Genomic DNA, 25,566 nt, shown 5'->3' with positions numbered 1-25,566 from the left:
CATGGTTAAACAAGAAAATAAAACATGAATTCAAAAATAAATAAATAAAACATAAAATGGATTGAATAAAGCACGAAAAAAAATGCCAAACAAAGAAGATATATAATTATATTCATTGTACAGTAATGTTTTTATGTACCAGTTCGCATCGGTAAATTAACACTTCACACTTTTCTGTCGATGTAGGTTTTTATGTCTCTTCTCTCGTGTGTTGCTTTCAACTCCTTCAAGTCGTCAGTCGTAAGCTCCTCCTTGTGCTTGCTTGCTTTAACGAATTTCTTATTTTTAATAATTGCAATTGTTGACTGGTTGCGAACATATTCCTTGGCAATATTAACAATACAGGTGTCTTCTTCCTATTTTTATTTATGACCTCCAACTCTTTTGTCATGGAAATCATTTTTCCTTTGTCTTGTAGAGGGATTATAACGCTAAAAATGGATACTCGCTCTCGATTATGTACTTTTCACAAAATTTCCCACGTGGATCTCTGACCTGAGAGAAGTCAGTCATCTTGTCTCTTCCAAACGTTGTGAAATGTTTTCGGCAAACCACATTTCGGTGTCTTTGTTATTTCGACCTGCGTTATGAGCACACCGACCGCCAAATTTTAACTCGGGCGAAACTTTTCTCAAATTCGTATGGTGAAATAAAATTTGTATAGCAAGGTGAAGATCTCGCGATGTTCAACTTCGTAAGGTGAAAAAATCGTATATCAGGGTAATCGTATCTCGAAAGTGCACTGTATAGTTATATTTGTATAATGACTTAAAGTTTATAATATATATTATATTAAGCGCTAAAATGTACAATAAATTTTCACTTTCACTTTTCAATAATTTTCGTTTCACCCAATATCAAGCACTTACGAAGTACAAAGAATGCTGAACTGAGAGAGCGAGCATCATATCTCTTTCAGGCAATGTGGGAGGGATTTCAGCAAATAGCATATTTGAGTTTTCGTTATTCCAATGTATTCAGTACACCGACCACTAAATTTGAAATTCGAGAGACATTGTTGTTGTCATATAGCGAAAAATGTGCTTTAAGGAGATGAAAAAACGTCGTGTTCCACATTGTAAGGTGAAAACATCGTCAAACCGGAACGCCGTAACCTGGGGTTGTACACTACATCAGGTTTTTGTAATATATGTTTTTATACAATATAGAGTTATTATAAGAATAATTTTCGCATTGTATAACTTCAAGTAAACCCTTACAGAATTGGTTTTTGCAGCAGCTGCGATCATTATAGACCATCTTATATGACTGTCAAAACTTTGTTGAAGTTAACAACATACTAGTAATGAACCCTTATTTAGGTCATTGTTAAAGTTGTTTATACAGGTATATGAGAATCATTCTTTTTACCACTCATGATACTCTATCTTAGTTCCTGGTCCTCCTACGGGACTGTCTGTACAAGCTCGAGACAGTATCTCAGTCAGACTGACTTGGATTCCTCCAATATGGACAGACGCTACTAATCCCATTACAGGATATGAGGTGATTAACTTTATTTGTATAAGAAACGCTATTACATTATTTCATTTAAAAAATGTTCCTTCTATGATCATGTGCCTGTGATTATTTGAAGTTTATATCAAAGCTGCAAAAACTCATTTGTTGCTAATGCTCTGTTTATAAAAGGCCTAAATTTCTAATGAGTCAGTTCAAAAGAATCCATTCTGAATATATGTAATCCATTTTGACTGTGCTGTGTATTTGTTTGTTGCTCTTTTGACATTCCTCAGTAGATTTCCGTGCTGCTGTAGGGTGTCACAAAATTGCAGGCTCGAAGTAAAATCTTTATTTTTTAAAATAGGGAAAAGCTTTTTTTCACTTTATAAAAAACATGATGTTGTTAACCAGTTAATTTTTCGGTGCAGCTATATTATCATTAGACCTGTAGTGTCCCCCGTAGTTTACCATTGAATACATCAAATTAATTAGAAGTTTGACAAGCCATACACCTGAAACATGCCAAATGAAGTAAGCATCGATTATTAGTCAAGGGAACAGGTGAGGAAATCTTGAGAACGCTTACTTCATGAGGCTTTTGGTTCTCACAAGTTGTTATGACCCGAAGATCTCTCAAACATAAAATAAGTTTTTAGCTTTTGTATTTTATTTTTTATGGAAATGTGAGCAGCACATAAAATTTGGAGTTCATGTCTATGATCAGAGTTGTACAATCTTTTAAGCTCACTAATTAAAAAGTCTAAATGTGAAAATAAATAATTTAGCATGATTATGGTTGTTATTTTGTATGATAATGGTCTTTTGATTGTGTTTCATCAATTATTGCATGAGATTATGCCTTGATAGTTGTGTTTAGCAGTAGTGAAGCTGAAAGCTTATTTTTAGTCAGTATGAAATCAAAAATTTTATTTATAACCTTTTGTGGCAGTGCAGGAACAAGGCACAGTCAAACTTCTTCTGTTTTCAAAAAATTGTGGAAGCGATAATTTAGCAAGTTTTTACAACACTGTTAAAAGCTTTATCCATACGTTGTATTTCATGATTGGGAGACTACTATGTAGTGATCTTTTCTTTTTCTTTTTTTTACAACCCATTTACTGTGAAACCTCTATTTCAAAGCCATGGCGCTCAACCTTTCCTCTATAGTGGCATTTAATTAGAGGTAGCGCTCAATTAAATAAAGGTGACCTTCAGATAGAGGTTTTATGGTAAATGCACTCTTTGTTACATGATTGTGTGATTGTATTTCTAGTTTACTTTTCTAAACCCAGAGCCTATCTGCTACAAATTGTACACCCATAATGTGCACATTAGCCAAGTCTTATGATTTACCTTTACAATATTTATTACAGATATCATGCACTGTCACGAACAGTACATACAATTCATCTGCTAAACCTAAATATTTTCGATCAAGCCAACCTCCAACAACCCTCACACCACTCTCCTATCAAGTTCAGTATAAGTGTTATGTAAAAGTATCATCACCGGGTGGTTCAAACAAATGGTCTAATCCTCTTGCTTTTTGGACCAAACCAGCTGGTAATTTACTCACACTTCATCTACAGCTTCTAATCTAACTTTTTGTTGAAGCTTTTGTAGGTCACAAACTACTAATATCAATATTGGTGTGTGATGGTAACTTTTGTCTAGCGTGGTACTGCCTCTACATGTAATCATACTATGCATGTAATTCCCCAATGTATGTACTACTTATACTTTGCATATTCCATAGCTAAAATACTGTTCTCTCTCCTCTTTCTCTCCTCTCTCTCTCTCTCTCTCTCTCTCTCTCCTATCTCTCCTATCTCTCCTCTCTTTCCTCTCTCTCCTCTCTCTTTCTCGCTCTCCTCTCTCTCTCTCACTCTCCTCCTTCTCTCTCTCTCTTCTCTCTCTCCTCTCCTTTCTTCTCTTTCTCCTCTCTTCTCTATGGCTCTCCTCTCCTCTCTTTCGCTTTCCTTTCCTCTCTCTCGCTCTCCTCTCTTTCGCTCTCCTCTCTCTCGCTCTCCTCTCTTTCGCTCTCCTCTCCTCTCTCTCGCTCTCCTCTCTCTCGCTCTCCTCTCTCTCTCTCGCTCTCCTCTCTCTCGCTCTCCTCTCTCTCGCTCTCCTCTCTCTCGCTCTCCTCTCTCTCGCTCTCCTCTCTCTCGCTCTCCTCTCTCTCGCTCTCCTCTCTCTCGCTCTCCTCTCTCTCGCTCTTCTCTCCTCTCTCTCTCGCTCTTCTCTCCTCTCTCTCGCTCTCCTCTCGCTCTCTCTCGCTCTCCTCTCGCTCTCTCTCGCTCTCCTCTCTCTCGCTCTCCTCTCTCTCGCTCTCCTCTCTCTCGCTCTCCTCTCTCTCTCTCTCTCGCTCTCCTCTCTCTCTCTCTCTCGCTCTCCTCTCTCTCGCTCTCCTCTCTCTCGCTCTCCTCTCTCTCGCTCTCCTCTCTCTCGCTCTCCTCTCTCTCGCTCTCCTCTCTCTCGCTCTCCTCTCTCTCGCTCTCCTCTCTCTCGTTCTCCTCTCTCTCGCTCTCCTCTCTCTCGCTCTCCTCTCTCTCGCTCTCCTCTCTCTCGCTCTCCTCTTTCTCGCTCTCCTCTCTCTCGCTCTCCTCTCTCTCGCTCTCCTCTCTCTCGCTCTCCTCTCTCTCGCTCTCCTCTCTCTCGCTCTCCTCTCTTCTCTTTCGCTCTCCTCTCTTTCGCTCTCCTCTCTTTCGCTCTCCTTTCTTTCGCTCTCCTCTCTCTCTCTCTCTCTCTCTCTCTCTCTCTCTCTCTCTCTCTCTCTCTCTCTCTCTCGCTCTCCTCTCTCTGGCTCTTCTCTCTCGCTCTCCTCTCTCTCTCCTCTCTCTCGCTCTCCTCTTTCTCTGTCTCTCTCGCTCTCCTCATTCTCTCTCTCTTTCTCGCTCTCTTTTCTCTCTCGCTCTCCTCTCTCTCTAAGATCACTGCAACAAATTTATTTCATTAATTACTTTGCTTTGTGAAGACTCATTGCTACCTGATGCAGCTATACAGTTAGAATATAATAAGGTTTATAACCAGTAAGATTTAGCTGCTGACTTGGTGGATGCTGAAAAAAACAAGAGAATATTCTTGCAGTACATCGTATAAAGTATAATGAAATTGTTTCGCAATTCACCTGATGAGGGACTTAAGATGGCAACAAGCAGCACTTTTCAAATTTGTAAATATAACTTCTTCCTTGGTTTTTCTTTTATTTACTTTTCTTGTTAATTAATCACTTTTTTATTCTAGAATTTAAGTGGAGCTTTTCTAATGAGAACTCCAAAGTTAGTGAGAGGCTAGTAACTCTAACCTTACCAACACCTCTTCAACGCTACTCACTAGCAGGATATGAGAGTTTGTTAATAGCTGCTCAGATGTCTTCTAGCATCAGTAGTAAACTTACCAGCTCTGACATTGGGACCCGCGATGACTCATACATCACAGCTGAGCTTCCTGTTAGTGAACTCTCTGAAAAGTTCACAGTTGGAGACAGCATTACATATGGTGGATACGTGAACAGACCTCTACACATGGGCAACTACACATTCTACATTGGACTGAAACCAGTTACTGAGGAGGTGTTTGATTTTACTTCATCTCTCAAATGGCAGGTAGAGATAGGTTAGTATGCATATAGGATATTGTCATTGCTATGACTAGTTCTGGTTCTATTATAAACTTACACTTTTCATGAGAATTGTTGTCATTAATTATAACCCAGCTTGTACACATTCTTTTGGATAACATAAGGTAGGTAAACACATTTAATCATAGCAATATTTAAATCAGTCTATACACAGACTTTTCAGCATATGAATTTGTATATATTCATTACCTACAAAGAAACATTTATCTGTTTACTAAATATTGTTTAGAACCCAATGGTCGATCGTATAAACCAAATTTATGAACCTAATTACTTTCACTACTGCATATTGTTAGACAGGTTCAGATACGGAGTACTCGCTGCTGCCATTACAAACAATCTCATTGCAATGTTGTTATTGTTGAAAACTAATAACTGTGCAGTTTTTAAAGCTGTAGCAGCTATGTTTATGTATTTATATTGCAATTTAATATAATATTGTTTGACATGCTTGAGTATGGAAAGTTGTGCACATCTAACATTGTTTCAATTTGTTCTAGTTGAAGGTTGACTTGCAATAAAATTCACATTACAGTTATTTGGTATCAAAAGATTCACCATGTCTTACTCTGTTGTGTTGTAGGTGCTAAACATGTGGAAATGTGATTACAAGCTCTTAAAAGCTAAAAAACGAACAGTTAATCGCAGCCACATGAGACCGCCGTAGTTTGGATTCTCTTTCCAAAACGGCTCAAATGTGACGTAGTTGTGAGAGATGGTTTCTGTTTACACTTTCATGCAACCTTATTCGTCGAAATATTTTCACAAGTATACTTCAATAAAATTCAATTCAATAAAACCATGTCTATTGTTCTTACGCGTCTGTTTTATCGTCATTGTAATGCTGTCACTTTTAGCGGTGATATCTTATAACTTACCATAAAAATTCATTTAATTTTTTTAACCTTACCTCGAAGGAGTACATATCATTGTCTGATAATCATGACGAGCTTATTGGTCACCTGTGATAATTGAAAAGTGCTGCAAAAATTATTTGCGAAGTATTGGGTCACATGATCAGATTACGACTTGCCGATTAGACCAGACCGAAACAAAACTGTAAAATAGCGAGCATCTATATTTGATACGGGGTCTTCATTAAAACCCGAAGTGTTTGTCATAAACTAGTTCTACGATAAGTTATATATGGAGCTTTTTATTGGCCTTTCAATTCACGTGAGAACATACGTGACAAGACAATAACCAAATTTCATGGCTACGTCATCGAAATAAATAGATTCCAATATACGGCGGCTTTTCGTTTTTGAGCTTTTAAGAGCTTGTAATCACATTTCCACATATTTTGCACCTACAACACAACAGAGTAATACATGGTGAATATTTTGATACCAAACAGCTGTAATGTGAATTTTGTTGCAAGGCAACCTTTAAGTAATTATCTTTTCTTTGTAACCAAAAAGTATGATGCTATGGGTAATATATCTTTACTGCATTGATTTCTTTTTAGGCATTTAACGATTTTTGAATAAGTCTATAAGTAATACAAAAAAGTAAAACAAAAGCTTTTCTAGTTTGAACCAATTTAGTAAAATACAAAAGCTGATTTTTTTTACTTTTAACGGCATTTATTTTGGTCTATTACCCCATGTACAATTACAAAAGTTAGTCAAGGGAAATTGAGTGACATTTGAGTTTTATTTAATTTTAAAGGAAGAATATTACGGGCATCTTATATTATTTTTAACACTTAAACACGCATAATACAAAGTAGCCATTTTGTGAAACCTTTACTGTACCCATAGCTTTCATATATGTTCCTACATTGTTTATGGACTCTTCAGTGGATGATTGTCAGGTTTTCCTAGTCAGATAATTAGGCGTTCTTGTTTCTTTTCATGTTTTTATATCCCGGTGCTATAGCTCTATATTTTAATGCATATTTAATGTTTTGTTTCAAGTTGAACATAAAATATTACGATAGAAATTGTGAAGAAAATTTTGATCTATTATAGATGGGCAGAAGGTTCTTGCTCAATAAAATTACTCATTGTTAAGAGACTTTCAGTTGTGTTTTGATAGTCAACAAACTGAATGACTGCTACTGCCCTTTCAATTCATAAGCTTTTGTAGTTAATGGATGACAAATACTTTACCCTACGTATATTTGATTCATTGAAATGAGTGGTTCTCATTAGACTGATTAAAATTTCCATTATAATTCATTTTATCTAAAGTCAGCTTCATTTGAGATTCGTTTAAAGATACTCACGGATTAATCGTAACTAAAAGGTGACTTTCACATCAATGTGAAATCGTTAGGATTGATAAAATGCTCTATGGATGTCAAAGCTGTTTATTTTTGCATAATAATAGCAGTTGTTTTAAATGTTCCAACATTTTGCTAAATTCTGTATGTGAAATTAATAAGGCGGCTAAATCGTTGGCCAGTATGGTGCTTGAATCCATGCCATTCAGATTAATAGACTAATGCTCTAACCAACTGAGCTAATAGACCACGTTATAACATCTTCTGAAGCCTTAGAATAATTGTGCCAATCAGGGTTTTTCTAGCTGGGGCAAAGGGGCAGACCATCCCGACCATTTTTGACCTGTCTTTTCCGATTGCTTTTGAGATAAATGATGAGGTTTTTTGATTGGAGGAGCTAAAATAAAACTATTTAAATAAATTTATTCAGAGTTCATAAGCTTCCGCACTGCTGCTGCAAGTTTCAGTTTCACTGTTTTACCCATGTCACATTTTTTTGAGTTTCTAAGTTCATCTTCACTGTCTTCTAACGTAAAATCTTTTTCATTGCTGAACTAGTTTGTATCAGCATCAAAATTGTATTTGTAGCAGAGCTAGTATTTAATATGGCCTTGTCGATTGGTTTCACGGGAACTAAGGCGATGTGTTATAAATGGGCACTTCATGCGCATACAAGGAACTTGCCGTAATGACAACTTGTAAACTAAAAGGTTTATATATTTTTGAATTGTTTGGAATTGTCTCGAAGGCGCAAGAGGACAACGCCAAAATTTTGCCCCGGCCTAAACTTTCCTCCTCTAGATACAAATTTTCGGTTGAAAACCGTGGTGCCAATCTATATTCGCTGTGCTTTGTGACTGATAAAGCAAATCAATGAATAGACAGACAGGCAATAGCCAATAATAATGTAGATATGTGAGTGACAGCTGATCAATGTCAGCACTAGAAGATTTAAAATTGTGGCTGTTCTGCCTCTTTTCCCCCAAAGTAGTTGGTATGATAAGGTTGACAACTGTTTACTCGTATGTGGTAGAAAGTATTCTCAGCTTTTCATAAAGATTTGTTTGAAGCAAAACTATATTCTTTAAAAGTAATGTCAGTTTGTGACAATTATATTATCAAGACCAAATTTGTGAATTATGTTAACATTTGAGCATTTATTCATAGCAAAGCTAGAACGATTGTAGCATTTTTTTTTAATTCTTCGAGTTCCAAATTGAAAATAACTTCAGTATAGTTTAAACTTGCTTTAGAACTCAATAAATAAGCACCGCACTAATCATCTTATCATTCTACTATAGTTCCTGCTGGACCTACAGATCTGTATGTGCACGCTAGGGGTAGCACAACAGCACTATTAACATGGACACCTTCGACATGGACAGATGTTCACTATCCAATCATAAGTTATCAGGTAATAAACTCAATAATAAATTGCCTTTATTGATATCTTCTTTGATTGTTTATACAAGTTTAGGCAATATTATTTACGGCGATATACTTTTTAGAAGCTGTATTTTCTTGCATTTCCATGGACCATTATTCACGGAGGAACACATTGGCGAATAAATTAATCCATGAATCCAGCAAGCAATAGAGTGCAAAATCTTCACATGCGGATAGCACTTTTTCAACTTTCTATATGACATTTTTATTCTATACGTAAACGTATCTGCAAATTAAATCATATACATAGCGTAATGTCTAAATCAGAATCATCATTCTCAATGTCATCAACTTCAATATTAGAAGTTTTTGGAGGTGATTTCATAACTGCAAGAGCGAATTTTGACAACTTGCTAAATTTTGAAGAAATTGTGACAGCATTGAATAATTTTGTAAAGAATTGTGATACCTTGGCAATAGGTAGAACTTCAACCCTCGGAGATGGTTACAACAGTATTTGGAACTCAACTATGTTTACTGACTACACCTGGTGACTAGCTTTTAGCTTTAGATAATAGTTCTCTTTTTTTTAAAAGCCAACAACCATTTTAACCATTCCTGGAGTTGTCTACCCACGAATTTGTGATTTTTCAACTTCATTGAATAATATCATTCTGTAAGGTAATTCAATGTTTGAAAAATGTGTTCATTGATAATTTAATTTCTGTCAAAGGTTGCTGTCAGAAGAATTTATTAGCTCAAGTATATAACAGAAGCACAATCATAACTTGAAGTTTTTGTTGCAGCTGCTTTAAAATATAGCGACTAGTAAATGTCACATGTTTTTTTTATATTATGGAACAAATTCTCAAATTTTGCATTTAACAACTTGAAAAATGACAAATAATCTATATATAAGTCCCAAAGTTTGCGTGTTTGTGGATCGGTTTGTCCAGCTATAACTATTAAAATCTTAGAGTGAAGAACCCTTAGCGCAAAAGATTTGATCTCAGAACCTCCCGTTTCTCAGACGATACACTAAACCAGTGAGCTACACAAGATTCATGGATTCTTTGAGTTATTTATCTCGCTATGTCGATGAAAAATGTCATTTTATGCTTGCTCTCACGGCTCCTATTAGTAAGTTTAGCAATAGGTTACTGACTTACTCAACTTAGCCATTGGCAGTGTGCCAGGCTAATGAGAAGTGGCAGGCAACTACATTACCTGTCACTGTTTATAAGCTGATTTTTAATATCCGTGCAACGCTGGATAATCCGCTAGTTTTATATACAAAAGAGTTTGCTAGCTCTCAAGTTTTGTATTGTATTAGTTTTCAAAAAGACTCACATATTCGTAGTCATTCACATGATATTCTGAACGGTAAGATGTTATAGAAAGCTGGATCAACGAACTTTCTTCCATATTTTTTATCTTCTTTGGTATAATAAACATCATTAAATAGAGACTATTTATAGACAAGTCATTTAAGTGTGAATTTTCCCGTTTCGACTGGGTCAACCATATGCAATGACATTTGTTAAACATAATGTGCCTACTTTCTACTAACAGCCATGTGATTAATCTATCATAAGCTTGATTAATTGATCTAGCCTCTTAAGTGATGACCTTGACCTTTTTATCTTATAGGTATTTCCCATTATGATTCTAGTCTACATATTTATTTACTTTTTGATGTTTCATTTTTCATTATTATTGTGTACCAATAACCAGTTCATTCCTATCTGCTGTATATATACACAACAATTGTATACATAGCCCATGTGTTGCATTATATATGTATTCACATTTTGTTGTAGGTAAAATGTGAAGTTCACAACAGAACATACAATCCTTCAGAGACAAGATATTCTCTTCCTCATTTTAACACAAGTCTATCCTCGATAACTCTCACGTCACTCAACCCTCAAGTCCAGTACGGATGCTATGTACAGGCTGTATTATCACAGGGATACGGTGAATTGTCTAGACCTACCACCTTCTGGACTAAACCAGTTGGTAAGCTTGTAGTTAGGTATGTCTGTTATTCATCTGCTGATAAGATATATTAGCTGCTTCGGTGCTATAGTTTCTAGTCTAAAGATCCTTAGAGACTGATAGAGAAAAGTTTAAATTAGGAAATGCTATTTTTAAGTAATCACATTTTTGTTTTAGAAGTTGAGTGGAGTTTCTCCGAAGAGCTAGTAGTTAATGAAAAGCTAGTAACTTTAACTTTACCAAAAGTTACTTATCCTGACTCACTATCAGGATATGAAAATTTGTTAATAGCTGCTCAGATGTCATCTAGCATCAGTAGTAAACTTACTAGCACTGACATAGAAACCCACGATGACTCATACATCACAGCAGAGCTTCCTGTTAGTAGACTCTCTGATAAGTTCACAGTTGGAGACAGTATTACATATGGTGGATACGTGAACAGACCTCTACATCTGGGCAACTACACATTCTATATTGGACTAAAGCCAGTTACCGAGAAGCTGGTTGATTTTACTTCATCTCTCAACTGGCAGGTAGAGATAGGTTAGTATGTATACATTTTCATATAGCTTGCTATTTCTTTAGATAGCATTGTTTCACCTAATTGCTGGCAGCTATAGATAAACATGTATGTGTCCATGTCAAATTGAAAACCATGATCGCGATCCTAAGGTTTTAGAAAATGCAGTTATTGTGCAAACGATGACTTGGTTCCAAAACAAAGTTTTGGGAAAGTTTATCAGGTAGCCAATTGTTTTTAATCAGCTGAGAAATAATTAAATTAATGTATTTTTGGGAAAGTAGTAAATGCCTTTTGTTTAAACATAATTTATATTCTAGCATACTCACGTACTATGTAGCAACTATATTTCTTGCTAGTTTTTGTTGTATTTTTGTCATTACGAAACCCAATTGTCTTTATTCAGCAAGCAAGGATTTAAAATACAATAAAGGAAACTTCTGGTCTCATTTACTCTCCACAAGACAGTCAAGCAACAACTCTGAGTGTTAAACTCTTATGAAATACATACTGAAATAAATAATATACATCAGTGCACATGTAAGATTGATCATAAACCATATGTAAACATGAAGAGTGTGTGCATACAACTCTGCCTTAACGATCGTTTTGTGCTACTTTTATATCGTTTCTTTCTTTTTAGGCTCCGCCCCTTTTCCTTTGCTCTGCATTCGGTTTTTATTACGGTTTTCTTAGTGACCGAACCTTCTCCTGTGGCCGGAAGGCCCGGCTCTGTGACCATGGTGGTCAGGAGGTTGATCGTTACGGCCTTAGTCATGGCGCTCTGCCATAATAATACTATGGGGAGAATTTTAAACATTTTCATTAGCAAACCCCTTATAAAAATTATTTGTACACTTGCGAGGACTGTCATTCTTGCTATTTTTTGTGTTGGCTAGTCCCTACAGAACGTTTGATAGCACCTGTAACATTAAGAAGTCCAGACTCAGCACTTTTGAAGTGGACAAAACCTGATCAGCTAAAGAGAAACTATTCTGTCATTGGCTATGAGGTAGGGCCATTCTTAGTACCATAGGTCTTTCAGATTTATTCATCTTATTGTGTTTTATATGAACTTACTCTCACACCTTTAGAATTGTCATTTACCCATGTTAAACCAAGTTAATATTTATAAAAGCGTTTCCTTATCTAGTGCTACGAGACGTTTTATATTGAGCTTTTTATTGGCCTTTCAATTCACGTGATAACATAATGTGTCAAAACAATAACCGCGTCGAGTTGAGTATACTATTGAAATAAAGGGATTCTAACCTACGTCGTTTTCGTGATGGCTGCAATTAACTGTTCATTTTTGGGCTTTCAAGAGCAAGTAATCACGTTTTCACATATTTTACACCTACAACACAGCATAGTAAGACATGGTGAATATTTTGATACCAAATAACTGTAATGGGAGTTTTGTTGCAAGTCAACATTTAAAGTTTTCAAGCTAGTGCAAGTTTGCATGATGTACATCATTTGTTTATTACTACAGAAATTTACTTTACTTACTGTATATTGCTAGTCTAAAGCAATACTTCTATTTACCAGGTCAGGTTATGTTTTTCACTGTAGGCTGGTTATTCAATAAATTTTGGTCAGTTGTGAGAGAAAATTATAAGTTCATCAATATTTGACATGAGTAGAAGAAATGCTCACCTTCCTTGCAGTGTTAGTATATAATTTTTAAATTAATGATAGAAACCTAAGGTTGTTTTCAAGTTTTACTCTTGTTGCATGCTTTCAACTAAATTTAGTGCCACTTCTCCATCTGTGAGTTTGGTAATATATTTGACAGATTTTATGCTTCATCAGAAACAGTACATACAATCCTGCTGCTAACCGTGCAAGTTTGTATGTGACTGAAAATAACTTGTCAGCAAATGTCACATCACTATCTCCTCAAGTTCAGTACAGTTGTCATGTGAGAGCACATTTTTCGAATGGATATAGACAGTGGTCTGGATATACTGTCTTTTGGACTAAACCAGCAGGTAAAATTTACTATGTACTTCATATATAAAACAATATTAAATAATTTTACACAAAAACGCTTTTCATGCAGTTTTTAAAAATTAGGTAACTTGAATGCGTGCACACTCTTACATTGTGTAATGGTCGCCAGGACAGCTTCCTTCAAAGCTGCTTCCGATCGATTACCACATTTTACTATCAATTATGCTGACTACCAAGTCCACTTATGCAGTCCGGACAATGACCCTACTAATCTAACGTAGTTTGGTTCTGTGTCCTTGAAACAGATAACGGGCCAAGTCCAAGTAGTTTTCGGGTAATCAGGTTCAGTGAATAAGACTGTTTGTTGCGACTAGAATATGTGTATTCATTGTACCAAGGTCCAAAACACAACTGCCATCCATAGAATTTGGGCTCCTTATATCTACAGTCACTACCAGCTAAAGCTCAGGTAAAACTTGCCCCGACACAGATAAAACTAACTAGCGGCTGTGCCAACCATAGTTCATGTTTTGGGTAAAGCACAGTACTACCGTTAATACGATATACAAAAAATAAAGTCTATATAACTTTTTGAGCACAATTTAACATCAATAAACTCAATATACTACTGTTATAGTCAAACAAATACAACACAAATCAAACACTAAAACGAAACTGTCATTGTTTGTTCTTTGACTACGGTTCTTTTTCTTAAATCGGCAGCTATCAGAGTCCACTACAATTGTATATGCATTACAAGACTGTATATTCTTATATCAGCAGCTATCAGAGTCCACTACAATTGTATATGCATTACAAGACTGTATATTCTTATATCAGCAGCTATCAGAGTACACTACAGTTGTATATGCATTACAAGACTGTATATTCTTATATCAGCAGCTATCAGAGTCCACTACAATTGTATATGCATTACAAGACTGTATATTCTTATATCAGCAGCTATCAGAGTCCACTACAATTGTATATGCATTACAAGACTGTATATTCTTATATCAGCAGCTATCAGAGTCCACTACAATTGTATATGCATTACAAGACTGTATATTCTTATATCAGCAGCTATCAGAGTCCACTACAATTGTATATGCATTACAAGACTGTATATTCTTATATCAGCAGCTATCAGAGTCCACTACAGTTGTATATGCATTACAAGACTATATATTCTTAAATCAGCAGCTATCAGAGTCCACTACAATTGTATATGCATTACAAGACTGTATATTCTTATATCAGCAGCTATCAGAGTCCACTACAATTGTATATGCATTACAAGACTGTATATTCTTATATCAGCAGCTATCAGAGTCCACTACAATTGTATATGCATTACAAGACTGTATATTCTTATATCAGCAGCTATCAGAGTCCACTACAATTGTATATGCATTACAAGACTGTATATTCTTATATCAGCAGCTATCAGAGTCCACTACAATTGTATATGCATTACAAGACTGTATATTCTTATATCAGCAGCTATCAGAGTCCACTACAATTGTATATGCATTACAAGACTGTATATTCTTATATCAGCAGCTATCAGAGTCCACTACAATTGTATATGCATTACAAGACTGTATATTCTTATATCAGCAGCTATCAGAGTCCACTACAATTGTATATGCATTACAAGACTGTATATTCTTATATCAGCAGCTATCAGAGTCCACTACAATTGTATATGCATTACAAGACTGTATATTCTTATATCAGCAGCTATCAGAGTCCACTACAGTTGTATATGCATTACAAGACTATATATTCTTAAATCAGCAGCTATCAGAGTCCACTACAATTGTATATGCATTACAAGACTGTATATTCTTATATCAGCAGCTATCAGAGTCCACTACAATTGTATATGCATTACAAGACTGTATATTCTTATATCAGCAGCTATCAGAGTTCACTACAATTGTATATGCATTACAAGACTGTATATTCTTATATCAGCAGCTATCAGAGTCCACTACAATTGTATATGCATTACAAGACTGTATATTCTTATATCAGCAGCTATCAGAGTCCACTACAATTGTATATGCATTACAAGACTGTATATTCTTATATCAGCAGCTATCAGAGTCCACTACAATTGTATATGCATTACAAGACTGTATATTCTTATATCAGCAGCTATCAGAGTCCACTACAATTGTATATGCATTACAAGACTGTATATTCTTATATTAGCAGCTATCAGAGTACACTACAATTGTATATGCATTACAAGACTATATAATCTTATATCAGCAGCTATCAGAGTCCAATACAATTGTATATGCATAACAAGACTGTATATTCTTATATCAGCAGCTATCAGAGTCCACTACAATTGTATATGCATTACAAGACTGTATATTCTTATATCAGCAGCTATCAGAGTACACTACAATTGTATATGCATTACAAGACTGTATATTATTTTTTTCTACAATAAACCTTTACCATTTTTAACAAAGAAGATTTTGGTGCAAAGGCATATTTAGTGCGTTAGCTAGCTCAGCGTGGGTCCTTAGTCAAAGGCATAGGTGGGACAAGCTTTGACACTGGCTTGTCAGATTTGATGCTCACCCACCCTTGTGCGTACTATAAAGTTCCCATCCAATGACACATGCTCTGATGGCCGTTGTCCTGAATAAAGTACCTTCTAACAATATATTCGCTCTCCAAGGCATAAATAGAGTTAAGTTGTTTACTTTTCTGTTGAACCAGTTGATGTTATCTAGCCAAGCCAGTCTGATTGACCTGTTTAAGAAAAAAAAATTTGCTACTCAGTTCATCACATGATAGCCAGTATTACCGCCCAACATAAGTTACATCTATTTATTGAAATTTTCTCATCTGAAAACACAAAAGTGATTTAGAGCGTGCACTGATTTACATACTTCAATTCTTGTTGTTAGTTTTTCAGATTCGTGTACAAATACTATACGTAGAGCTCTCACATATTTTATCAGGTGTCGGGACATTTTATAATTTTAGCAATTGATTGGAGCTTCTCTGAGCAAAAGCCAGTAGTTGATGACACACTAGTAACTCTAGCCCTACCAAAACAACCTTCTACTCTCAACCGCCAATCACCTCCAGGATATGAGAGTTTGTTAATAGCTGTTCAGAAGAAATCCAGGGTCAAGAGGGAGCTGAGCAGTGCTGACATAGAGACCAATGAGGACTACTACATTACAGCAGAGTTACCCGTTTCAAGCTGGTCCAATATATTCACAATAGGAGATAAAAACACATATGGCAGCTACATAAACAAGCCTTTACAATTTGGCAACTATACATTCTATATTGGATTAAAACCAGTTACTGAAGAGGTAGCTGATTTTACTACGTCTCCCTACTGGCAGATTGAAATAGGTGAGTTTTTACCTTTGGTATGGTTAACTTTATACAATATTGTGCTATCAACAGTCAACAGCAGTGTGCACAAATGTGTTACAGCTGCATCAACTATTCCTTACAGTTTCTAGAACTTTTCTTGTATCAGTCTTTAAAATTTTTGCATCAAGCGAGTAGATCTTAGTGAAACCAGTTTTTGCATTAGATGTAAACAGGTATCATTATTAAGTTGTTATCATTTGTTGTTAATTTTTAGTGGCTCCACCTGCAAACTCATTTCAAAATGCAGTTTTCATTGGAGGCACAGGCGGAGGTTTTGCCATTATTCTACTTATTGCTGTCATTCTAGTTGTTTTGCTTCTCCGGAAGCGCTCAAGGTAAGCTGATTAATCTGATATAAAAAGATAAGTTTTCTCTGCTCTTCTTTTAATATTCAGTTTTGAGATGCATACCAGTTTTCACATGCTTGTAATACTTGTTTACATGCTACATTAGGTCACTCGACCGCCTATGCTTCAGCCAAAAATGAATTGTGAACTATTGGTGTTGCTGTGTATCTGATGGTATTACACAATAAGCACTATATGTCAGCGCTGCTGTGTATCTGATGGTATTACACAATACGCACTGTATGTCAGCGCTGCTGTGTATCTGATGGTATTACACAATAAGCACTGTATGTCAGTGCTGCTGTGTATCTGATGGTATTACACAATAGGCACTGCATGTCAGCACTGCTGTGTATCTGATGGTATTACACAATAGGCACTGCATGTCAGCACTGCTGTGTATCTGATGGTATTACACAATAAGCACTGTATGTCAGTGCTGCTGTGTATCTGATGGTATTACACAATAGGCACTGTATGCCAGCGCTGCTGTGTATCTGATGGTATTACACAATAGGCACTGTATGTCAGCGCTGCTGTGTATCTGATGGTATTACACAACAGGCACTGTATGTCAGCGCTGCTGTGTATCTGATGGTATTACACAATAGGCACTGTATGTCAGCACTTCTGTGTATCTGATGGTATTACACAATAGGCACTGTATGTCAGCACTGCTGTGTATCTGATGGTATTACACAATAGGCACTGTATGTCAGCGCTGCTGTGTATCTGATGGTATTACATAATAGGCACTGTAATCAGCGCTGCTGTGTATCTGATGGTATTACACAATAGGCACTGTATGTCAGCGCTGCTGTGTATCTGATGGTATTACACAATAGGCACTGTATGTCAGCGCTGCTGTGTATCTGATGGTATTACACAATAGGCACTGTATGTCAGCGCTGCTGTACATAAACATGATGCACATCTGATGTTGGCAAAATGTGTGATGCATTCAAACTATTATGCAACCCTCCTTAACATCAATCTATTATTATATTGATTTAATCAACTAGCTACAATTTTATTAAACTTTTGCTGTTTTATATTATATTAGGAAGGGAAGTGAAAAGGCAGTTGGGGCACAACATACTGGCCTAGAAATGAGCTCGGCCAATGGTGAGTGCTGAGTTTTTATTATTACCTGTTGTTACCTGTTATTTATATAATTAGTTTCACTGAAAAATCTTTGTCATTTGTCTTTTATCTTATTTATTTCTGGCAACGATGCAGTATCTGACTGAGTAAATAGCCATCATAATTTGTGGTAACTCGGAGTTTTCGGCCCTGTCGTAATGGTAAAGCAATAGATAAGACCTGTATAACCTGTGTAAAGGATCACTCTTTTGTTAGTTCAAAGTTCAGAATGTTAACCAACTCTTAGGCTTGTATAGAGTTATTATTTTTAGTCAAATTGGGGCACAAATGTGTGTTAACAGTCTTCAATCATAGTCTTTATGTGAAAACTCACTTGCCAAAATAACTGACTCTCTGGAGAGATTTGTATTGTGAATACAGAAACGCTCAACACCAATTAACTGTAAAACAAAGCAATTATTACATTATTGTTTAGAACGATATATTTTTGAGCTCTGAAAGAACTTTTATGGGTATGATATAGCGGATGACCACCTTGATATATGGAACTTAGACTGTTTAATGATTGCACTGTTTTACAGCTATGAGGCGGTCCCGTCATATTGAAGAAGAAGCTGCTGAACCTCTACTTCATGCTAATGAGGATAAGAATCTCTATGACAATGTTGGTTTAGGGACTCCCAATACCCCTCCTATCCTTGTCTCTCAACTTCATCTGGTGGTTCAGCAGGCTAAGGAAGACAACCCTGACTCCCCGTTTAATGATGAATTTTCAGTAAGTCGTGGGGGACCTTCAGACAAAGTTTTCAAATATACCTTAACATGATAATAAGGGTTAATTGATATATGCCATGTTAATGTCAGATTTTATATGTCGCTTCAAATGTACTTGAGGTTCACAGATGAGTGTAACTCAAAATTATCTCTATCTAGACAACAAAAGAACATATTAAATACATTAACTATACCCTTCTAATGCCAACTTAACTCAACAGCTTGTAATTACGTCTGATCGAATATATTTTTATTACCAAGAGAGTTTTGCCCATTTGATATTTATTGGTCATTTGTAAGTTTTTTTCATCCGAAGTACCGGATTAACACAGGTTTTTTCTTTTAGAAAATAGGCCATCCAAATATGGCCTGTAACGATGGGAAAAAGACTGAGAATGTGAAAAAGAATCGATTTAAAAACATCATGGCACGTGAGTCCATATTTTTCCGTATCCTCTTTGATTACTAAACATGTATATGCGTGACATCATATAGCATTGCTTGAACCCATGATCTTTGTCACCATGGCTTTCCCCACTGTGTATACCATATTTTATGTTACTTCTCATCTTGAACGTAAAAATTGCTTCTACCGTAACAGACTTGTATATGCATATGGTTCTGGGGAGTTTGCTCATTCTTGTTCAATGGTGCAACATATTAGTTAACCATTATCTTCTGTTATGTGTGACTGTCATACTTAATTTAGTAATGCTGATATCTCTCTCCTCCATGGCTACTTTTATATCTTACTCTCTCTAGTTTTACTTTCCATATCAGTCCCATCTCTTCATATACCTACTCTGTTATTTCTATTTAGAGTGACCTACCCTGTAACACTAGTTTTACCAGGTTTTTGATTTTATCTTAGACATTCTGTTATCCGTCTATGGGATGTTCTTGCTGTGTGTTCATTTTAATGTCTATTCATCACAGTGTATTTATTCAGAATGTAATAGCTCACACATCTGCTCAGCTAAAACTTTTCAACTTTAATTTGATTCAAGCTTACACATTTTATTTCATATTTTAAAGATGAACTTCACACAATTTTAGTAAATTTCATCAGAACACATCAGTATATTTACATCATTTGTGATTGTTTTTGATATTTGAGTTGGTCTGATTGCCAGGATATCTTAAGATTAAGATAGATAAAACCTAATCACGGTTAGAACACTCAGATGAAGTGACAGTGTGATAATGATGTCTATATTTGTAAAGAGACCAACAGAATAGAGACTCATAATGCTGCAACATGAATGCAATAGCCAATATTAACTATCGCAATGATAACAAGAAGTGACATTATTTCACATGGATTTTTCTCCTGAGCGTTTGAATTGTGATCAAGTTTTGTTGGTTTCAATCTTGAAACATCCTGCCATTCAGACCACCTCAAACATAAAAAACAACTGTGAATGATAGAAAAGTACTGATACTTTCTGATAGAATCTACTAAAATTGTGAATAAGTTCATCCTTGAGGTCATGTTCAGTCTATTATTTATCTGGTCGAATTTATTCCTGTTTAACTTTTGTTTACAGCAATATGACTAGTAACAACGCTGGGCTATGTAGCATGTGAAGTTTTTATTTGTGTGTTATCTCTCTATAGTAAAATGTAATTTTCTCACGTTTGAGTGTTTAGTAGGTTTATTGCACGAGTTGGTTGTCACTAGTTGTAAACTCTGGCCTTTCTGCGATTTTTTTGGACACTCCCACTCGGGTGAATCACTTGAAATAAAATACCAGTGCAGAGCACAGTTGTTGTTGGTTTTAAGACTAGATATTAGCCTAACCAACATTATTGTTAGTTGTCCCACTACTGACATAACTATAAAATGGTTTATACTGATCTACTCATCGCTATTAACCTGTTTAATGTAAGAGCGTGTTTTTATATCTCGGGGCTTGTGTGTCAGAATAACCATAGCACTAATGTAAAGGATCTCGTGTGACCCTTCACTCCTCCACACTAAAAGAACCAGCCACTTTGAGTTGTAATGAGCACATATATTCAACTTGTATAATAATAAAATATAATGTAGAGCATGGTAAAATCAACACAATAGTCTGGCTTGAGTGCGCCTTAGATAGCGCCAGGAGTGAGAATCTCGCAAGTTTCTCTTTTAACCTTAAGTCTACCCCTCTGGCTCAGATTGGGCTGGCTGGTCACCTTTCCCCTGGCCGAGTTTTGGCTGGTTGGGCCTTCTCTCGGTTCGGCTAGACTAAAGTCGAGGGATGGTCGGGGTTCGTTATATCGGTCCAAGTCTAAGGCTGGCTGGCATTCGTTATACTAGCATTCCTTTCCATGTTTCTCAAGTATGATAACATATCAGCCTATCGGCATATCGAGGCCTTATGTTGCACAGCAAATCTCTGTGGCATGAGGCTCACCAACTTGTGTTCACTTCAAACTTCATAGCGAATGATCTCTAAAGTTCTGTAAGAACAGTATGTGTAGCCACAGCTAGCCTACAAATTACAAATTGATATGTAGCACAATTTATTTTTATGATGTTTACTTTTAATTGTTTTGTTGCATAGGCTGTTAGGATGTTATAACATCATTTTTCTAAGTCCTTTTTAATGGTTTTGGAGCTCCATAGCCAATAATATCCAGGTTCCATTGCGACTACACAGTTTGCAAATATGGGAATACCTTGAGACTTTAGTTGTCTAAAGAAAAATGAAAAAGCTGCATGTCTTGCATTTAGCACCCTGGTATCGTTGTTAAATAAGTGTGATCCCCATGTGCCACCTGTCATGATTGTGCGAAGAGTATTGAGTAGCCTTGGATACTTTGATGTAGAACCAGACAATGTTTTCCGATGCAATGCTTGTGTGCTTTTCATGTCAAAGGTCTGCTTGAGTTTTTATGTTTGTCGAACAACTGGTTTGCCATTCGTTTCTTCTCACTACCTTCTTCCTGTAGCACGCAGTTCAACTTCTGCACAATGTTATTTCACAGCTCAGAGATCATTTACAACACCTTCATAAATGCTGCGGGTAGTTACACATCACAGTAAAACAAAAGCCGTATCTAAAATTAAATTGATATTTTTTCTTTGGTGCTTCACCTAAGAGACATGTGAACAGAGGTTTTTTCTCAATGATATGTGACTTTAGAGCTAAATATTCTGCGTACTCTATTCTAAATTAAACTTGGTTAAGTTTTAACAAATTATATATGTTTTTGCTATTTACATATTTTTACGCCATAAGTTTTTACTAATTTTTTTTCACTTAAGACATTGTAATAGTTCCAGGGTTTTCAAACCTTTTAAGTTGGAATTACAGCCGGTATGGAACCACATATATGTATTTGCTCATATTTTACATCTTATGTTAGAGACTTCATATGTTGAGGTAATCATTAGTAGAGGTTAGACTGTATATATGCGTACTTGGGTAATCCATAATACTGAGCTGAAATTCTATGAAAACTATTTTCATATTCACCTTCTCTATTTGTTTTGAAGTGTTTAGTCACTCAGGACTCTATCTCTGACATGGTAAAACATCATTTTATTGCCATGTGTTACAGCTGACACTACTAGAGTAAAGCTGACTATAGCCGATGACTCAGACACAGATTATATCAACGCTAACTACATTCAGGTATTATGGTAGACTATTAAAGCTCACTATCCTTATATGGCCAGCTTTTCTAATAACTTATTAGGGATGAGCAGATAGCTCATACAATTTCATAACCTGGTTTTTATGCCTTTACTGAGACTTCACAGGTGAAGAGAGATGAGCGCATTCCTACACAATACAAGTAGTTGTGGGTTCATAAAATCTGATATAACTACCAAGTAGTATGAACCTTGCCGAAACGTGTCATTACAGCCTTTTTAAACCACCAAACCTATGTAAGACATGTGGAAAGCTTATAAACTCTGTAATATTTTTGCTCTACAGTGGTATGATATAAAAACTGTACCGTGATAGTTTCTGTACTTTTACTGTACCCTTGCAGAAACTGTTTAATTCCTTACACAGTTTTCTGTACTTGTTGATTCTGCTTCATCTGTTGCTACTAATACTGCCATTATATCAGATTTCATGATCTGCTCAAGCGTTTTTGATTATCAATGTTTTATATTATATCCTATGTTTTGTCATAAAAAGCTTCCAAAGCTACGTACATTGTCATCTCCTCATGAACTGTAAATAGAAACAATGAGTGTGAAATATTATAGTTTTAGTATATTTCTGTGATTATTTTTATTTATAAGCCTTTTGATTGGACCCTTTCAAAATGGTGACAGTTTTTCTCTAGAGTTGCGCCCTCCTAACAGTAGAGGTGACATAATTTCTAAATTTGCTTTAATGTACGCCATAGTTGTCTGCTAACTTAAAGCTATCAACCGTTTCTATATGATTGCAGGATGCCAAGAAGAGAAATAAATTCATAGCATGCCAAGGTACCCTATCAATTTTAAGCAATATGATTCTTTCCCATATATGTTTGCACATATGTCACACATATCAGATTTGACATTTTACCTCTTATAAAGCATTCTCATGAACTCAATAATATGATATTGACTTGCATTCATTCTACAGCCAAACCTTCATTTTCGACCATAATACATTCCAAAAGCCTGTTTGAAAAGCAAATTGTTCAAAATAAAAAACTATTTTTTTTCGTATTATTTTGTATATAAACTAAATGTATTGGTTCCATTCATCAAGTGCTTTCTTTTTAATGGCAGCCATAATTACATTGGTGTCCGTATATTATTATATTGTTACCAATGAGCTAATATAGTGCTAGCCACTATTGTATTGGTGTCCATATACTATTATATTGTTACCAATAAGCTAATGTAGTACTAGCCACTATTGTATTGGTGACCATATACTATTATATTGTTACCAATGAGCTAATATAGTGCTAGCCACTATTGTATTGGTGTCCATATACTATTATATTGTTACCAAGGAGCTAATTTAGTGCTAGTCACTATTATATGGGTGTCCATATACTATTATATTGTTACCAAGGAGCTAATTTAGTGCTAGTCACTATTATATTGGTGTCCATATACTATTATATTGTTACCAAGGAGCTAATGTAGTACTAGTCACTATTGTATTGGTGTCCATATACTATTATATTGTTACCAAGGAGCTAATATAGTACTAGCCACTATTGTATTGGTGTCCGTATACTATTATATTGTTACCAAGGAGCTAATTTAGTGCTAGTCACTATTGTATTGGTGTCCATATACTACTATATTGTTACCAATGAGCTAATATAGTGCTAACCACTCTTGTATTGGTGTCCATATACTATTATATTGTTACCAATAAGCTAATATAGTACTAGCCACTATTGTATTGGTGTCCATATACTATTATATTGTTACCAATGAGCTAATGTAGTGCTAGTCACTATTGTATTGGTGTCCATATACTATTATATTGTTACCAATAAGCTAATATAGTACTAGCCACTATTGTATTGGTGTCCATATACTATTATATTGTTACCAAGGAGCTAATTTAGTGCTAGTCACTATTGTATTGGTGTCCATATACTACTATATTATTACCAATGAGCTAATATAGTGCTAACCACTCTTGTATTGGTGTCCATATACTATTATATTGTTACCAATAAGCTAATATAGTACTAGCCACTATTGTATTGGTGTCCATATAATATTATATTGTTACCAATGAGCTAATGTAGTACTAGCCACTATTGTATTGGTGTCCATATAATATTATATTGTTACCAATGAGCTAATGTAGTACTAGCCACTATTGTATTGGTGTCCATATACTACTATATTGTTACCAATGAGCTAATATAGTGCTAACCACTCTTGTATTGGTGTCCATATACTATTATATTGTTACCAATAAGCTAATATAGTACTAGCCACTATTGTATTGGTGTCCATATACTATTATATTGTTACCAATGAGCTAATGTAGTGCTAGTCACTATTGTATTGGTATCCATATACTATTATATTGTTACCAATGAGCTAATATAGTACTAGCCACTATTGTATTGGTGTCCATATACTACTATATTGTTACCAATAAGCTAATATAGTACTAGCCACTATTGTATTGGTGTCCATATACTACTATATTGTTACCAATAAGCTAATATAGTACTAGCCACTATTGTATTGGTGTCCATATACTATTATATTGTTACCAATGAGCTAATGTAGTGCTAGTCACTATTGTATTGGTATCCATATACTATTATATTGTTACCAATGAGCTAATATAGTACTAGCCACTATTGTATTGGTGTCCATATATTATTATATTGTTACCAATGAGCTAATGTAGTACTAGCCACTATTGTATTGGTGTCCATATACTATTATATTCTTACCAATGAGCTAATATAGTACTAGCCACTATTGTATTGATGACCATATACTATTATATATTGTTACCAATGAGCTAATGTAGTACTGCTAGCCAATATTGCATTGGCGTCCATATACTATTATATTGTTACCAATGAGCTAATATAGTACTAGCCACTATTGTATTGGTGTCCGTATACTATTATATTGTTACCGATGAGCTAATATAGTACTAGTCACTATTGTATTGGTGTCCATATACTATTATATTGTTACCAATGAGCTAATGTAGTGCTAGCCACTATTTTATTGGTGTCCATATACTATTATATTGTTACCAATGAGCTAATATAGTGCTAGCCACTATTGCATTGGTGT

The 25,566-nt window shown here is 35.5% G+C and overlaps 1 protein-coding gene across 1 annotated transcript in view; it reads left to right on the top strand.

Moving 5' to 3' along the window:
- Positions 1-25,566, top strand: part of LOC137389957 (receptor-type tyrosine-protein phosphatase T-like) — a 49,631-nt gene that overhangs the window by 5,934 nt on the left and 18,131 nt on the right. Inside the window, exons 5-19 of the mRNA XM_068076161.1 lie at positions 1,394-1,506; positions 2,835-3,024; positions 4,705-5,076; positions 8,630-8,742; positions 10,535-10,733; positions 10,890-11,258; positions 12,135-12,247; positions 13,034-13,229; positions 16,204-16,584; positions 16,823-16,943; positions 18,019-18,080; positions 18,641-18,834; positions 19,180-19,264; positions 22,383-22,456; positions 23,232-23,268. Of these exons, the coding sequence (XP_067932262.1) occupies positions 1,394-1,506; positions 2,835-3,024; positions 4,705-5,076; positions 8,630-8,742; positions 10,535-10,733; positions 10,890-11,258; positions 12,135-12,247; positions 13,034-13,229; positions 16,204-16,584; positions 16,823-16,943; positions 18,019-18,080; positions 18,641-18,834; positions 19,180-19,264; positions 22,383-22,456; positions 23,232-23,268 (2,619 nt within the window). The remainder of the gene's footprint in view (positions 1-1,393; positions 1,507-2,834; positions 3,025-4,704; positions 5,077-8,629; positions 8,743-10,534; positions 10,734-10,889; positions 11,259-12,134; positions 12,248-13,033; positions 13,230-16,203; positions 16,585-16,822; positions 16,944-18,018; positions 18,081-18,640; positions 18,835-19,179; positions 19,265-22,382; positions 22,457-23,231; positions 23,269-25,566) is intronic.

This window comes from Watersipora subatra, chromosome 1 (assembly GCF_963576615.1).
Source record: "Watersipora subatra chromosome 1, tzWatSuba1.1, whole genome shotgun sequence".
Taxonomy (NCBI): domain Eukaryota; kingdom Metazoa; phylum Bryozoa; class Gymnolaemata; order Cheilostomatida; family Watersiporidae; genus Watersipora; species Watersipora subatra.
The sequence above is the reverse complement of the archived record's forward strand: the minus strand, read 5'-3'. Positions and strand labels throughout refer to the sequence as shown.